The sequence below is a fragment of the Podarcis vaucheri genome, assembly GCF_965113315.1.
Source record: "Podarcis vaucheri genome assembly, chromosome: 10".
Lineage (NCBI taxonomy): Eukaryota > Metazoa > Chordata > Lepidosauria > Squamata > Lacertidae > Podarcis > Podarcis vaucheri.
Window position 1 is genome coordinate 17,445,753 of NC_138748.1, and position 18,184 is coordinate 17,463,936.

The following is an 18,184-nucleotide window of genomic DNA, read 5'->3' on the forward strand; positions in this document are numbered from 1 at the left end:
ATGCCTCTCTTCCCTCCTCCTCTCCCTGCCAAAAAATTGTTCACGACACTGTCGATTTTGGAGCTAACAACAAATCACATTGATTAAAAATACAATGGAACCGTTATATTTTTCGTTGATGAACATTTCGGAACTCAGAACGCCACAAACTTGGATGTAAATGCTTCCGTTTTCAAATGCGCCTCGTAAGTTGAACTTCTGAGGCAGCTTCCTGGTTGAGTTTTCTGTATTAATTTTTTCTGTTTTGAGGCTTCTGTATTGAGTTTTTTATTTTTGAACGTTTTGGAACTCGAACAGTCTTCCGGAATGTATTATGTTTGAAAACCGAGGTTCCACTGTACAGTGGTGCCCCGCAAGACGAATGCCTCGCAAGACGGAAAACTTGCTAGACGAAAGAGTTTTCCGTTTTGGAGGTGCTTCGCAAAATGAATTTCCTATGGGCTTGCTTCGCAAGACAACAATGTCTTGCGAGTTCCTGCTGGTTTTTTTCCTCCCCCCCTTTTTCTAAGGCGCTCAGCCGCTTATCAGCTGATCCGATCAGCAGATAAGCCGCTAAAAGCCGCTAATAGCGCTAATCCGCTAATCCGTCAATGGGCTTGCTTCGCAAGACGAAAAAAACGCTAGACGAAGAGAATCACAGAACGGATTCTTTTCGTCTTGCGAGGCACCACTGTATATTGCATGAAAAACTGTAGTTTTCTGTTCTTTCTCTCTGAAAATATTTGAAAACAGTGCATAAAAGAACAGTCCAGATTTAATGACGCAACACATTCCCCCTTCCCATCTCTTACAGGGTTGGTTTAGCCCGGGCCAAGTCTTTGTGTTGGACGAATACTGCGCTCGTTATGGTGTGAGGGGCTGTCACCGCCATTTGTGCTATCTGAATGAATTGATGGAACACTCGGAGAATGGCGCTGTCATTGACCCAACCTTGCTCCATTACAGCTTTGCCTTTTGTGCTTCTCATGTTCACGGCAACAGGTATTTTAATATGCAGACTTGCCAGGAAAGTCATTAGGCTATGTGGAAAGGAGAGGGGAGTGATGTATTTAGACTTAGCTTCACCCACACACAGTGTAGCAGAGGAATGAACGAGCATCAAGAGTTCAGTTCTTGCAAACGGTCTGTGTGTGTTCTGAAGTGCAGTAGAACATTTTTGTATCAAAGTGAACCTCACTTGAAAATATGCAGGCATTCTGAAAGATCTACTTTGGAGGGCTATTTCTTACCAAACACAGCAGATGTTTGTTACATGTCTTTATATGCATTGTAGCATAAAAAGTAGAGGTGCATATTTTGTAAACGCATGAAGGAGTGGGGAACAATGTACCAGTTATTTAGGAGAAATGTAATGCCGTCTAGGAAGACCCTGCTTTCTAGTGACCCATAGATGTCCACTGCAAATGAAGAACACTTGTGGGACCCAGTGATGACCTCTGGGTGCTGGTGTGAACTTCTATCATTGGCCTATGCCTGGGTCTAAAAATCTCTGTCAGTATCTACCATGCATAAGATGTCTGGGAAAACGGCTATCATAGGTTCCAATGAATTGCTCTCGATATTGAAGAGAAGAAGAAGAGTTTGGATTTGATATCTCACCTTTCACTCCCCTTCAGGAGTCTCAAAGCGGCTAACAATCTCCTTTCCCTTCCTCCTCCACAACAAACACTCTGTGAGGTGAGTGGGGCTGAGAGACTTCAAAGAAGTGTGACTGGCCCAAGGTCACCCAGCAGCTGCATGTGGAGGAGCGGAGACGCGAATCCGGTTTCCCAGATTATGAGACTACCGCTCTTAACCACTACACCACACTTCTGGTAACTTCTCAGAACCTTGCTGATAATCTTGCTAGCTCTGCATATTCTCTTCCAAAGCAACTACTCTATTCCCAACTTAAGAATGGAAAGCATAATGTTGGTGGACAACAAAAGAGGTTTAAAGATGCTCTCAAATCTTTAGAAAAATAAACACCAACAACTGGGAAACATTGGCCTATGAGCACTTCAATTGGAAAATAGCCTCTACCAAAGGCGTCATGGACTCTGAAGAAGCAGAAACTCAGAACGAAAGGGAGAAACGAGCTAAGGGGAAGGCACGTTTGGCAAATCCTCACCGTGATCAACTCCTGCCCGGAAACGTATGTCCCCACTGTGGAAGGACATGTGGATCCAGAATTGGCCTCCAAACCAACTTAAGGACACACTGTCAAAACCATATTCATGGAAGGCAATCTTATTCGGCTGTGAGTGATTGTCAAAGAAAGAGAAAAAGAAAGAAAGTAAGTACTTCTGGGGGGACATGTTCTGTTCCTTCTGAAGTAGTTTGCCCACCTTTGGTCCCCATCCTGCACTCAGCTCTCACAAGTAGCTCCTAGAAGCTGTCAGCATGCAACAGCGGCCACACCCCGGGAACGGCTTTGACTTGCCAGCTAAACCAGGTGAGAGTAGCCAATGGGCCTCAAAGTTCAGTGAGTTAGGGACTTCCCCTGTGTGTGAAGACAGGCTTCAGTGGATTGAGTGGACAAGATCAATAGCGGGTCCAATGGTGAAGAAGACGGTTTCAGCACATGCCACAGAGGGAAGTGAAGGGCAGATGGGGCTTGCCACCAGGAAAGGGAGCTCATCTAAGAGGAGGAAAACTCTTGCCCTAAATCTCTGCTGCCTTGTACGTCATCTTTGGGAGACGAAAAGGAGTGGTGTCCCTAAGATGGTTGGATGGCACCTTGTAGGCCTTCTTCTGGCAACTCCTCCAGCCAATCTGGTGCCAAATGTATTGCTATGATTTCCGTTGGACCACATCAAAGCCAAGAGAGGGGTCTTGTTGTCTGCACAGTCCAGGACCTCCATACACACTGCCCAGGCTTGCACACCAGAGAGGTAATTTCAGTTCTGCTAATACAATAGTGTGACTGCACCCCTGCAGGTGCACTCCATTCTCTCTCAAGACAAATAGATGCTAACAACAACAACAGCATCAACAACAACAGCATCATCAACAACAACAGGATAATGACCTCACTGCTGCAATAAAGGTGTTCTGCTTTGATAATATATTCAGTTAGCTTTTCTACAATTGTAGGTTTAAAAAATGGTGGATAATCCAGCTTTCAGTCTATATTTTTGCAACAGTGAGAGAGAGAAAATTCTAGTCCATGGGTGCACTCTTTTGACTGGTGGTTTGGGATGGGATTAAGGTTTTATGGCACAGATAATTTTACTCATATGCCAAGTTACATGGTAGTCATTTAAAGATCCAACTCAGTTTTAGGAAAAAGAAAGAATTCATGAGTACACCAACTTATGAAATTTGGCTCAATGTTAGTGTTTTGTTTTTGTTTTTTTTAGTTTTTGTTTTTTTTAGGCAGCCTATTTCTCTGTCCTTGACTTTATGATCTCTTGTATCTTATACAACTACTTCTTTTTTTGCCACCTTGGACACAAGCTCAACAATTGTCTGTTCCCTTTGATGTCCTCCCATTCTTGTCCATATGCCTGACTTACAAATGGAGTAGCTTTGATTGTTAAATGTTTTTCATAGGTTTCCTCTGCACTGATACAGTGCTCATATAGACAGCCCTGGCCTCTTTGTGAAATGATTGCTAATTGTCAAGGTCTCCTGCTCTCCCTGTCAATGCAACTCCTTTCCAACTGAAGGCAAAAGCACTTGGTTGCCACCCTGGCTTGCATTTCCATTTTCCCAAGCATTTTCAGCAACTTCCTGATTAAAGGAAGCTTTTTTAAAAAAATAAATAAATCAAGTGCTCAACAATAATTGTACCCAAATAAAGAAGCAGCATTATAGGACCCAAACTAGAATGGAGTCTAAAATAGTTCTAAAGTAAAACATTTGACATAAAATTCCTGATTTATCCACTGGTGTCCAAAGCTGATTGAAAAACTAAATAAAAATAGCAACAAACACCAGTATAAAAATACAAAATGGCCATACACAAGGGGAAAACATATAAGAGGATTCCATAATCTCCTGTTAAACCTGCAGAATCCAGTTCAGTGGAGGTGGGATTAACCAGAACTCCAGAGATTAAGAAGACCAAAGGATCTCTTCAAAAGTTTACCTATAGGGACTCCTTTCTCCAAACAGGAAATTACTCTGCTTTTATACAACTCTGACCATTTTAATTTATTTGCTGTAGGGAAACTAGATCACCACTCTAGTCTTCACCAACGATTCATCTTCACCTCTCCTGCCAACAGCTTTCTCAAACAAACTAGGCATCTCTGTATTAAACCGGAGGAAGAAAAATTGTTCGGTGCACTTTCTAGGTAGTTTCTAGTCTTACATCCATCTGAAAAGAAGACAGAACAGGGAGGAAAACAGCAAGAGTGAGAAGGGGGGAAGAGAGTCACCAGATGGAAAGAAAAGATGTAATCACATTTCAAAATGCAAGAAAAGTCACCAAGTCTCTCTTCATTTTTTTTTATTTCTTTATTATTTAATAACTTTTAAAAAAATGTTTTTACATCAGGTTTAGGGTTCATAAAAGTAAAATATACAGAACAATATTAATAAAAAACAAAACAAACAAGTGGGGACAATCAGATATTAAATCAATGACAAGTAAGTTCCATATTTATGTCAAATATAGGGGGACCGATAGAGGTCACATGAGCTGCTGGCCACATGAGCAACTCTTCTCATATCTTATTCACAAGGGTGTTTTGTCTTAGCTCAACTAATAATAATAATAATAATAATAATAATAATAATAATAATAAATTATTATTATTATTATTTATACCCCACCCGTCTGCCAGGGTTTCCCCAGCCACTCTGGGTGGCTTCCAACAAAATATTAAAAATAGGATAAAACATCAAACATTAAAAACTTCCCTTCAGATGTCTTCTAAAAGTCAGATAGTTGTTTATTTCCTTGACATCTGATGGGAGGACGTTCCACAGGACAGGTGCCACTACCAAGAAGGCCCTCTCCCTGGTTCCCTGTAACCTCACTTCTCGCAGGGAGGGAACCGCCAGAAGGTCATTGGAGCTGGACCTCAGTGTCCGGACGGAACGATGGGGGTGGAGACGCTCCCTGAGGTATACTGGGCCGAGGCCGTTTAGGGCTTTAAGGTCAGCACTAACACTTTGAAATGTGCTCAGAAACTAAGGCCTTGTCATCATTTCCACACCTGACAAAAAACATCTCCACCCTTAAAGCAACCATTCAGGCCTTATTCAGTCATGAGCCAGAGCTTCTTGACAAAATATGTTCTCCCTCCTCCCTGAGCTTCTGGGGTGATCACTTTCAGCATGCATGTAGATTTACCCCCTGCAAAAAAGGGGGGTCCAGTGACTCCACTATCTTGTTTTTATAAGACCTATTTTTCATGAGCCTTCCTCTGATCACACTTATACATGGAGAATTTAATAAGACTATGCAAAAAATTAACCTCCCGGCTTCCATTGCTCCTTTAGTTGCGTGTATTTTACTCTGATCTTCAGGAAAACAAAGATAAGTAATACATGTTTGAAGCAATATATAAATAAACCTGAAGGATAGATGGCCAGCTTACACAAAGCAAACGAGCCTGTCTCGTGGTGTTCAAAAGGCTGCCTCTGTCATCAAGGTCTCGGTCTTGATTGCCTTCTATAGTTGGGACTGAAATTGACAAGGACAAGAGAGGACATCCTTGCAAAGATGAGTTTCTTACAAGAATATGATGGGCTAGCTTTCAGCCTCTTTCATTAATACTATTTTGTTCAGTGGATGGGGATGGGCTTTTCTTTTCTTCCCCTCTCTTTTTTGTACAAAATCTCAAGGCCTTTACTGGTTACAATGAAAGCCTACTTTCCATGCCAACTCTTGAGCTGCCTGACACATTCATAGAAATTTTCGCGTGGAAGCCTGACTGCATGCGACTACTTCCCTAGCCTTATTTATTGTCTGGTTTTGAACCTTTTGGTGCTAATGTTTAGCACAGTGTGTCCTATAATTGCCCAAACTTATTTCAATAATTCAAAAGGAAGGTAGAAGTATTTTCTTTTATTTATTAACGCGAGTGAAGGACATCAGTGCACGCAGGACGTTGAAATATCTGAGAGAGCACATCCTCCTCCACCACTCTGTATGTATTCCTCCTATTCAAGCCGCTGTATTTGTGAGGCATTATGAGTGTTTTAGAAATAAAAGAATAGAATGGCGTTGTAAAGAGAGGCTCCAGCTGGTATTAAGATACTGAAATAAGAGAAAAAGAAATGGGAAGAAAGGGAGAGAGAAGAAAGGTAAGTCAAGGACAGAAACAGTAGCTCTCACTCGGAATTTTGCTCACACACAGATAATAACATCCACTCAATTCATCTACAGCATTACAAAGGGGGAGAAAAGGAATTTCACAGACAAAGCAGGATAGGTCAGAGTTCTAGGCTGATATCTGTGATTATACATCGTGCTGTGTAATCCTATGTATGTTTTCTCAGAAGTAAGCTCCATGGAGCTCACTGAGGCTTCCTCCCAAGTAAGCACATGTAGGATTGCAGCTGTGGATCTTCTGCTGGCATCATGGAGTCACTGGGTTGAGCTCTGGCTCCACCCTGCTCATGAGGCAGGAGAAAAAACTCTCTGGGGAAGTGGGCGGCTCCCAGTCAGGTTGTTTTGTTTTGTTTTGTTTTGTTTTGTTGCTCCTGCCTGAACGATGCAGTCCCATCATGATTGGCTCCTGCTTTTACTCAGGCTAGTTTTGCCCTTCTCCTTTTGACTTTCCTTCTCCAAATCCTGAAGCCTTCCCAGAGAAGCCACTCTAGGACAGCATGTCTTGATGGAAGCCATGGTTCCCGCCTTTGGCACTTACGGAGCATGCTAAGAAGACCTGTGGGTATCAGAGGCCACATCAACGCTTCCTGTTGCTGCAGCCTGATCTCTCGGCATCCAGTTGGCCTGCTGCCTGCAAACCCTTTGCATGGCTGAGCATGGAACCACCTCAGCAGCCAGCGGCTTTTCGTGGTGTAGACCTCCCAGTAGCCCACAAGGCTAAACAGAAGCAGAAACACATGGAAGCTTCTAAAGCATCTCCTGCAATAGCAGTTAGGTCACCACAAGGCCCTTCCCTTCCTCAGTGACCCACAGCAGACCCAGCCACTATTGGCACTCCCTTGGGAAGGGATTCAGAGGACAGCCACCCAACCCTGACACAGGCTTTTCATTCCACCACCTCAGATGAGGATGAATTTGTGGGGTTTCCGGAGGCTGCTTCTTCTATCTCAATCCCCTAGGAAACCAACCTCTCTCCCAACACATCCAAGACCAGCAGTGCCCACAGGGGGACCTCTGTCACCATAAATTATTCAGCAAATTAAAGAAGCCATCCCTGAGTACAGGCTCCTTCTCCTTCGTTGTAACTGAAGAAGGGAAGTGGAGTGATGGATCCATGCTAGAGGAACAGACCTCTGACCACCTGTTCCAGGATGCCCATTGTTGCAAGTCTTGAGCATCTCTCACTCTGATGACCCCGTTCCCCCAAAAGAGGCTAAAGTGCTACCAGAGCTACAAACTTCCACCAGATTTGTTCCAACCCCAACAGACAACAGGCAATTGAGGAAAATGGGATATATATCTCATATATATACTTGGCAAACTATACACTTGATTCACCCACATTTTCAGCAAGATTATAGTTGCCCTGGTGCTCCCCTTTCTGGGCATTCACACCTATCCTTACCTAGAAAATCTAATCCTTCATCCCCCAACACAAGAAGAAGCACGCCATCATCTAGAAATCACTATGCCATCCTTCAAAGCCCATGCCTTCATCATCAACCAACAGAAAACCCACCTAATAATGGCCTCTCCATGTCCTCCTACAGTCCGAAAAAAAATTCCCGTAACTTCCGTCATAGAGCTTCAGTATGCTGATGACAACGTAGTCTGTGCACACTCAAAGGATGACCTCCAAACCACCCTAAATATCTTTGCAGAAGCTTACGAAAAGCTTGGCCTATCACTCAGCATCCAAAAAACCAGGTTGCTGCACCAACAAGTACAAAATAACCCCTCTGCAGTGCCACAAATCCAACTCAGTGGTGTAACATTGGAAAATGTTGATCACTTCTCCTACCTAGGCAGTTATCTTTCCACAAGGGCCAACATTGGTGCCAAAATCCAGCATCGCCTGAGCTCTGCGAGTGCGGCTTTCTCCCGACTGAAGTGCAGAAAGTTTGAGGACTGGGACATTCTCAGAGAAGCCAAAATGCTTGCTTACAAAGCTATTGTACTACCAACCTTACTGTATGCTTGTGAAACATGGACCACTTATGAACGCCATCTCTAACTCCTGGAAAGATTCCATCAACAGTGTCTCCAAAAAATTTTACACATCACTTGGGAAGACAGGTGAACTAATAGTGTACTGGAAGAAGCAAAGATCACCAGTGTTGAAGCAATGATTCTTCAACATCAGCTTCGTTGGACTGGTCATGTTGTGTGGTTGCCTGATGATCGTCTTCCAAAGAAACTACTCTATTGCAAACTTAAAAATGGAAAGCGTCATGCTGGTGGTCAACAAAAGAGGTTTAAAGAATCTCTCAAGGCAAATCTTAAAAAATGTACAGTAGCATAAACACTGTCAACTGTGAAACACTGGCCTGCGAGCGCTCCAATTGTAGAACAGTCTTTACCAAAGGTGTCATGGGCTTTGAAGACACTCAAACTCAGGATGCAAGGGAGAAACGTGCTAAGAGGAAGGCACGCTTGGCAAATCCACAACTTGATCAACTCCCGCCCAGAAACCAATGCCCCCACTGTGGAATCCAGAATTGGCCTCCACTGTCACTTACAGACTCATTGTTAAAACCGTATTTATGGAAGACAGTCTTACTCAGCTACGAGTGATTTTCCACTGAACATATTTCAGGAGAATCCAGCACCCAGTTAGACTGGCTGAGTCAAACCAAACTAGATCTATGGGGAGTAGATGCTGCATCATCCGATCTTCTCTCAGCTTCAGAACTGCTACGGGCTCTTCGTGGTGGACCTCTTCATGAACTGGGCCACCCAGCAGCTGCCACCGTTCTTCTCACTTCCAGGATCCTCAAGCAGAGGGCTGTCATGCTCTAACATCCCCATAGATGTGTGTTCCTCAGCAGCTTTCTCCACTAACGCCCCATTGGAGATATTTGTAGGGTTGCCACTGGGATATCCCCTAGCACCTTTACAAGGCACTATATGATTGGTTTGCATTCATCTGCTGAGGCTTCCTTTAGGCGCAAGCCCTGCCACAGTAACCTAGTCTACAGTTGGGGTCCACCCTAACTGGGTAAGCTCTGGTACATCCCAATCCAGTGACCCCATTGTGCCAGTAGGAGATAGTACGGTTGGTACTCACCTGAACTGTAGAACTCTGATGGCATCATGAGGTCACTGGAGCCCACACCCTAACATGGACTACAACATGCCTCATTTATTACTGCATGTTCTCATGCTCTTTGGGCAGCTGATGTTGTGAATGTATTAGGAGAAAGTGGGCTTTTACCATTTGTGACATCGACTGTTGGAGTTTGGCTGCAAAAATGAGGGAGAGCCTCCCATTTTCCCGAAGAGTTTTTTCTCCTGCCTTGTGACCAGGGTGGAGCCAGAACCCAATCTAGTGACCTCATGATGCCAATCAGAGATCTATACTTCAGGTGAGTACCAATCATACTTTTCCTAAGTCAGGCTTGACAAGGAGAAAGACATCAACATGGAGACAAAGACATCTTAAAGGCCCAATGGTGAAATGGTTTGGCTGTGCTAGATGAGCAGTGTGTTCTGTTCTTAAGAGGGCCATCACATCCCTATTACCAGCTTGGCGAAGACCATATAAGGCATGTTGCCTTTCAGAAGCCGAGTGCATAGGAGTGCCATGTTTCCACTTCATACAGCAGGTAATTAATGTTTGTTTTTAATGCCAGTTTTTCTCACAGTGTGTGGTGGACAATCTTTTTGCATAAGATGCTATGAAGAAGCTCCCTGTATCTTCTCCCTGCCCTCTGTTTTAATTTTTCTGCTGCATTGTAGTTATACATTAACTCTACAGCCACACTTCAAAAAAGACAAACTAAATTGCTCTTGCTAGCAGTGGCAGATAGCTTTTAAAAATTAAAATGGAGTACCTTGCAATAACATGAGTGGTGCAAGGAAATGGGGCGATTGTTGTACCGCATTTGTCTGCAGTTGTTTTGAACCACAGCTTCCACATGCATAGGCAGATTGTCATCCTCTTTTATTTTACAAGTGTCTAAAGCTACTAGATGCTATACAGCAGTAATTGGAAAAAATCACATTGCCCTGACCTTAAGGCTTGCAATCGCAATGTTACAGACAGAGACGAGAATGTGGTGAAAGGGGGTCAAGATGAAAAACCAGGGAATATTTTAAGTTAAACTAACCAGATGAAAGACCAAGCATATATTGTGTATGAAGGGAATTGGGTCAAAAAAACAGACAAGTGGGTATGAGAATTGAATGAGAAAGAGGCGACCAGTCTGGTGCCCAAAAGTGCAGAATCAGCCCCCACAAGTTCCAAGTGGAAAACAATATATGCGGTAAAAAACAAGGCAGAGGTTCAAGGCATAAATATCAGAGATAAAGCCTAACTGCTTGAGATGATAAGAGAACAGGCCCAAATTCAGGTAACGGAGTGGATAAATGTGTCATCCCTAGTCTTCAACTAGAATTGTATCTCCTGGGACTTCCAGGGGACTTTGTCTTAAGTGATTACTTTGTCCTGGTAGCCAATCAGTACTTGATCTTTCAGGATCACCTTTTGAGACTATTTGACTGATTTTATTCCTGTGAGATGGCATTCACCTTTATTATTTTACTATTCAGCCACTGTATAATTGTGCCCCCACAGTCCCATACTATTCAAGCATGTCAGGAAGATACCATGGGTGATGATAGCAAATGTCACAGAGAGATCCAGCAGAATCAAGAGGAACTGCCCCTGCCACCGCCACAGTAGTCACCCTCAAAGACTACCGATTGTGTTTTAGCCACAAAAGCAGGCCTGAAACCAGACAGGAAAGATCCCAGATAACTCTACTTCATCCAAGAAATCCCAGAGTTGAGTTGCCACAATCTGCTGTAGGAGCTTCTTCAAAAAGGAAAAGTTGGAGACTAGCCAATGATTGTCTAGGATAGTGGGATACGAAGATGAGGTCTTTCATAAAGGTCTCACAACCACTTCCTTTGAGGATACAGGGACACAGCCCTCCTGCAAGAAAGCATTTATGATCACCACAGCACATCGGGCCAGCTCTTACCAACCAGGATGGACACAGGTCCGGTCCAGATGGTTGGCATCATCCCTCCAAGCAACTTTTCCACACTTTTCAAATTGAACAATATGAAACTCATTCATCAAAACTGGAGAAGCATCCCCACAGATCCTGCCCTTAGTGTGGAGACCATGCCAGAATGATTAAAGGTGATTTTGTCAGTGTTCTGCAAAATTGTCATCACAAGATCACCAAGGGTTGATCTATAACCCCTTGCATTCTAGAATCTATCATAAGATAAAGGGACCCCTGACCGCTAAGTCCAGTCATGGATGACTCTGGGAGGGTTGCAGCGCTCATCTCTCTTTACAGGCCAAGGGAGCTGGCGTTTGTCCTCAGACAGCTTCCGGGTCATGTGGCCAGCATGACTAAGCTGCTTCTGGCAAACAAGAGCAGCGCACGAAAACGCCGTTTACCTTCCCGCCGGAGCGGTACCTATTTATCTACTTGCACTTTGACGTGCTTTTGAACTGCTAGGTTGGCAGGAAGAATCTACCATACCTTCCCCAAAATAACTGCTGAATGGCACTGCTAATGTAGTTGTGGCAGAAAAGCATAATTTTACTGCCATCGCTGCCGTAGACTAGGCCTGAAAATGGGCTCCCCCCTTCTTTTTTCATGATCATTCATTTGCCACTGTTCACAGCTGCTCTTTCACCCTTCCATTTTCCATTTGATAGCCATTCCCCACCCTGTTCCATTCTTCCTCAGGTGAACTCAGCCAATGAAGGGCTTACATCATAGATGTCACGATGTTACAGAGGAAACCAGATATGGCTCCTCGTTGACATCACTAACTTGGCCAAATCATGTCCATGTAGGATGAAGACAGCACACAGACCACAAAATGAACTCTTTGCAGCTCTCGTCCATCAGTGACTAAAATCTGCGAAAACAAGGCCTGTGATTTATAATGAGTTCTGGGAAATGTGCCCCTCCCTCTCAGCTCATGCCTTTCCTTGCATAGTGTTCCCAAGACAAAATCACTGTTTAGAGGTGCTAATGTTGCTCGTCGCTGCTGTCCTTAGCCCTAGATTTATATATTTGAAATATGCATGCAGTGGGCTAATTATGTAAATAGACTATAGACGTGGCAATCTAAACAGTAGCAGTGGAGGTTAAGTGAAGGTACAAAATACAGAAAAGGAGCTATTGTTTTCTTCTTCATCATCTCATCTTGTATCTAGTTCTCACGCTGAGACTTCCCATTTTGTCCCTCTCTTTCTGAAATGATGTTGGTGGGAAATACATGAAGTGCAAAGTGACTTTTTCTCCCTGCTGAGAAGCAGGTTGAATTGACAGATGCCCGGCCTGCTTCCGAGGTTGGCGTCTCACTCCCTCTCTTGGATGGAAGCTGATGCACTGAACTTTCGTCAAACAGATAATCAAAGCGAATGCCATCTCACGGGAACCAAATCAAGCCTCTTACCACCAGCGTTGTAGCTTCGCCCTTTATTGTTCTTAAAGTTTTCCTTTCTTGCGGGGGGCGGAATCTGCAAAAGATGAACTCTGTAAGATATTTCACAGACTTTGGGAACACAAATGTCAGAAGATGGAGAATTGCCTTTCCAGAGAAGAAGCTGGGCCTCTTGTGAAGGCACTAAGCCATGGCAGAGCATTGTTGTACTAGTGACATATCTGCCTTGCTGTTTAATAGGTTTTCAGCTGGAAGTATTTATTTTTACTGTTGCAATGTTTGCCAATGGACGCAGAGTCTTAAAAAAAAGTCTCATTTCTCAATAGTTTGTGTCAGTGGCAGTTCTGAAGGAGGGACATTGGTGTATCTTGTTCTCTTTGATGTTTTGCAATCTTGAGTGTCTTCGAAACCCTAGTCTGCGCTGGTTTTCACTTTGCTTCCCGTTGCCCCTTCAGTGAATTATTCTCTGTCCTGTGGGTCATTGGAGACTGCAGCAAAAAAAAGAAAGGATGTCAGATGAATGTATTTCGGACTGTTTTCTATCAGTTGGTTTTTTGTAGCAGGGAAGATTAAGTCACTTAGCAATTTGCATTCCCTTTGATTTGTTACCTCTCCTGGTTGCTGTGTACTGTTATTTTAAGTGTTGGTAATGATAACACAGGAATGGGGCGAACAACTTTCTTGGCTTAAATACTGTCTATATGCCACCCATACGAAGTTCCTATGCTTCTCTGGGAACTAGATTAGTACTAGGAAGAGGTCTTCCAGAAGGGAGGGAAAGGAAACAGTAGAAAAGCTTGGCGATACCCTTTAGATATTTGAAAGTAGGGAAAATCAACACCACTTGTGTTTGGGCTGTGGTAGAAAAACTTTAGGCAGGCTCGGAGATATCTGTTTATCTTTGCAGATACAGAATTTATGTCGTTTGCCCCAGCTGCTATCTCAGTGCAGACTTTGGAATCTAAGAAAACATAGTAGCTTGTGATCCTCAGTGGCAAAGGAAAAGCTTTCTTCCTGAAAATCAGGAAGCAGAATTTAGGCTCACTTTACACCTGACTTTCAGCTCCTGTTTAATCTGCACTTATGCTAAGGAAGCCTGCTGAAAAGCACTTTCTGGTAAAAGGAGGAAAGGGGTGAGGTGGGAAATACGAAGGATTTAAGGTTTCTCAGGAAGCTGAATGCTAGTCATGACCTTAGACTCATTTTCATGGCATTTTCTGGTGCAGTAGTATTTGAAAATATCCCCAGTCCATTGCTGGTTCTTAATGCTTCTACTTATGCCTCATTTTAAAATGTGAGGAGCGGCATTTAAACTCTGCAGTTTACACCTTTATTGAGGACCTAAAAGATGGAAAAAAGGAATGTAGTGAGAAGCTCTTGTTTTTTTCAGCATTTCTCAGCTGGAAGTATCCAGGTCAGACTGTGATCTCACCATGAATCGCTGCTATTCCAGAGAGGTGCACTTCCTTCCTTAGGGACCGTACCCTTTAAGAAGCAGAAAAGATATCATAGCAAGGGTCTCAAGACCTGCCTTACTGCCACCTCTCAGTGGAAAAATAATTTTAAATCTTTATTCCCTACAAGCTTAGACAAGGGAAGACAAATTGCCTTGTTCCTGATGGAGTTGTCTTTGTTTCAAACCATACACGATTTTTTTGGGGGGGGTATTGTTCACTTTTACTATTCTGAGGTACAGGTCACCGCATAGTCAGTGAAAATGGATCTAACAAGCTCTTTGAAAATCCTAGGTGTTGTCAGCAGAGTTTTGTACGACAGCAAAGTCAGGTAGAGACATGACGGGCTGTGAGGTCTCCCATGTGCATGTAGCAATTCTCCTCTTACGGCAGGTTAACAGATGGTGACATTATCCTGGCTCACCTTTCTCACTTGTCACTATCAGGACCCCTGGCGCTCGGCTGTCACACGTGTGACACGCTGCAGTGAAGTTTAACATGACAGAAGTATTTCCTTTCTCGCTGCAGAATGCAATTTCTCCTGACAGTCAAATCAGACGGAGGATTTTACCTGTATCTCAGCACGTTCCATCTGTCAGAACGCCGAGGTAACGGTGTCGTGGCATTCGCTGCAAGGGAGGAGTGAAGTTCCTTCTTCTTTCACATTGCATTTATGAAAGAAAAGAGTGATGTACACATCTTGGCGGTGTCTGATGAAATTGCTGTCCTTGAAATTTATCTTTAAAGATGAAAAGCACGTTGGGCTTCCTCACCTGACAGGTCACAAGTAGAATTTATTCAAGAGAAGAGAGAAGCCGGCTGTGTGCCTATTGGTGCAGCAAATCGTGTCATGACCAAGCGATCACGTTCAGTTCTTGAGAGCTAAAATGTCCAGCTAATATTTGCTTAAATCTTTCCTGATATTTTTGATAGTTAAGTTATAAATAACACGGACGATATCAGCTATATAATACTCTTTTTGTCACTGATGTATGCTGCAGGAGAATACCTGGTTGTATCTTAGGTAAGGGTGTGTGCTGGAAAGGACTAACCTTGGTTTAGATCTCACTTTGCAGAGACACAGGTGGCGCTGTGGATTAAACCACAGAGCCTAGGACTTGCCGATCAGAAGGTCGGCGGTTCAGATCCCCGCGACGGGGTGAGCTCCCGTTGCTCTGTCCCAGCTTCTGCCAACCCAGCAGTTCGAAAGCACACCAGTAAGAGTGTGTGCTGGAGAGGACTAACCTTAGTTTAGATCTCACTTTAGCCCCAGCAAGCATGGTGGACATTGTGCAGGGAATAAAGAACAGGATTCAGAGGAAGGACCAAGTGGGTTGACAGAGGAGTTGTGAGGGGCCCAGTCTGGTTCTAACCCACTGCAGGGAGCAAAGAGTAAACCCCCCTGTCCTTCCATGCTAGAGATCCAACATGGATTAGGGCCCCTCTGCTGGCTTCTGTAAATAGATGTACAGTGGTGCCCCGCAAGACGAATGCCTCGCAAGACGGAAAACCCGCTAGACGAAAGGGTTTTCCGTTTTGGAGGTGCTTCGCAAAATGAATTTCCTATGGGCTTGCTTCGCAAGACGAAAATGTCTTGCGAGTTCCTGTGGTTTTTTTCCCCTCCCCCCCTTTTCCCCAAGCCGCTAAACCGCTTATCAGCTGATCCGCTAAGCCGCTTAACAGCTGATCCGCTAAGCCACTTATCAGCTGATCCGCTAAGCCGCTAAGGCACTTATCAGCTGATCCGCTAAGCCGCTAATAGCGCTAATCCGCTAAGCCGCTAATGGGCTTGCTTCGTAAGACGAAAAAACCGCAAGACGAAGAGACTCGCGGAACGGATTCTTTTCGTCTTGCGAGGCTCCACTGTACAAATATTTAAGGGCAGAACCCTCAGTCTGTCCCTGTCTACATAACTTTAAACTACGTTCATATTAGTGTGAAAATAGGAGGAAGGTCAGAGAGTACCCTTTTCATATATAATATTGCACCCACACATGCAATGTCCCATTGGGCTTTTCCCTGGTAGTAGCGTTTGCATATAATAATAATAATAATAATAATAATAATAATAATAATAATAATTTATTATTTATACCCTGTCCATCTGGCTGGGTTTCCCCAGCCATTCTAGGTGACTCCCAACAAAATGTTAAAAACATGACAAAACATCAAACATTAAAAACTTCCCTAAACGATGCTGCCTTCAGATGTCTTCTTAAAGTCAAGTAGTTATTTATTTCCTTGACATCTGATGGGAGGGTGTTCCACAGGGCAGGCACCACTACCGAGAAGGCCCTCTGCCTGGTTCGCTGTAACCTCACTTCTCACAGGGAGGGAACTGCCAGAAGGCCCTCGGAGCTGGACCTCCATGTCCGGGCTGAACGATGGGGGTGGAAACACTGTGTCACCCTCAGCAATCAGAGATGGGATTGATGTACAACAGGAGGTGTGCTTCTAGCTCTTGAAGTTGTACAGCAAAGGTAGGGAGTTTCTACCACTGGCAGAGACTCTTATCAGCCCTGTAGACAATATCTACACTTATTATGATCTTGCCACAATGCAAGAGGGGGGGAGGGTGGAGAGAGAGATTCAAATGACCAGAAATTTAGGAGAGGATCTCTTGTTCTTGCTTTTTGGCATTTGAACTGACATTTCTAAATAGGCACACGACATGTTGCCATGTGCTCTGGGCTCTGGGCTACTCTAATCCATGAATAAAGGAGACAAAGATTTTGTACTTTACACCATATTCAGTTGTGTATTCTATGCGGCTGAAGGAATGGCTAGATATTCAGATTTCTGCAAGCCTTTTGCCAACATTCTGTGTACTTCGATGAATCCTGCCAGACCTCATTCTGAGACACACACACACACACACACACACACACACACACAAACAATAGCCAAGAATAGCATTCCGCTACAAAAGGATGAATCCAAAGAACTGCAGGTGGTATGTGTTACTTTTGATGCTTATGTTGCATTCTCCGGTGTGCAACATGGACTTTCCAGGTGGGGTATACTCTGGAGATAAGGCATAAATCTGGCACACATTGCACCAAGCTATTAACTTTGAAAGTTGCCAATCGCAATTGAGCTCAAGCTGACTGGTTTTATTTGAGTTCTCTGTTTGTAAGACAAAGTAGATCACGTGGACTGGTCTCTTTTTTTTTTAGTTCAGTGACCTAACAGTTATTATACACATGTGTACTTATGCTGTCATAGATGAGCAGGCATTAAGGAATGTGGAAAAAGAAAGGGTACAACCCAAACCAAGAGAAGAGGACATGATGGGGAATTATGAAGGCCATGGTGCTATTCCATCAAATACCTGTAAATTCAGGTTGCTGAATTAAAGTTGATTTGGTGCTGTCGCGCAACAGACCCGCTCAAAATAAAGTCACTAAACAATTTTGCACTAAGGAAAGCGATGGGGAAAATGCCTGGGAAAGGATGGGATAGCAATTACTTGACATGACATTTTATAACCTCCTTGCAAACAAATGGAAATGGATGCTTGACAATGAGCCGACGTCGCCAAATCTCCCTGCAGACTTTGTGTGGCAAATAAATCAGAATGATTTCATCTGAAAGTCACCTAAAGTTACCTTCTGTTCTGCACATGGACATCGTTAACAGGATTTGAGTCACAGGCCAATAATCCAGAGAAGGAAAAATGCATTACATATATACTCTTGTGGACGGATCCAAACTGAACAGCAAAGTACTGAAAAAATGGGTCCAATATAATAAAGTTCAGGTGGTCAGCTTTGATTTGATTTCATAATTGAGTACTGTAAAGACATTTAACCACATCTCTAAATGGACAAGGAGGGATTTGGATCCATACAAAAGAAGGAAGACCTCACTGCCTTCTGCCCTGCTTATACTTAAAAGGCGGGGGTAGGGGACATGCGACTTTCCATATATTGTTGGCCTACAACTCGCATCATCTGAAGAATGGCCATGCTGGCTGGAGCTGATGGGAGTTGGAGTCCCAGCAACATCTGAAGGTTCCCCATCTCTAATTTAAAAGAACAAGAGA

The 18,184-nt window shown here is 43.7% G+C and overlaps 1 protein-coding gene across 13 annotated transcripts in view; it reads left to right on the forward strand.

Moving 5' to 3' along the window:
* The window catches only part of CADPS2 (calcium dependent secretion activator 2), a 367,142-nt gene that overhangs the window by 243,609 nt on the left and 105,349 nt on the right, over positions 1 to 18,184 (forward strand). For all 13 annotated transcript variants that reach the window (XM_082239470.1, XM_082239476.1, XM_082239475.1 and 10 more), the window contains exon 13: positions 794 to 981. In XM_082239470.1, coding sequence (XP_082095596.1) covers positions 794 to 981 — 188 coding nt within the window. The remainder of the gene's footprint in view (positions 1 to 793; positions 982 to 18,184) is intronic.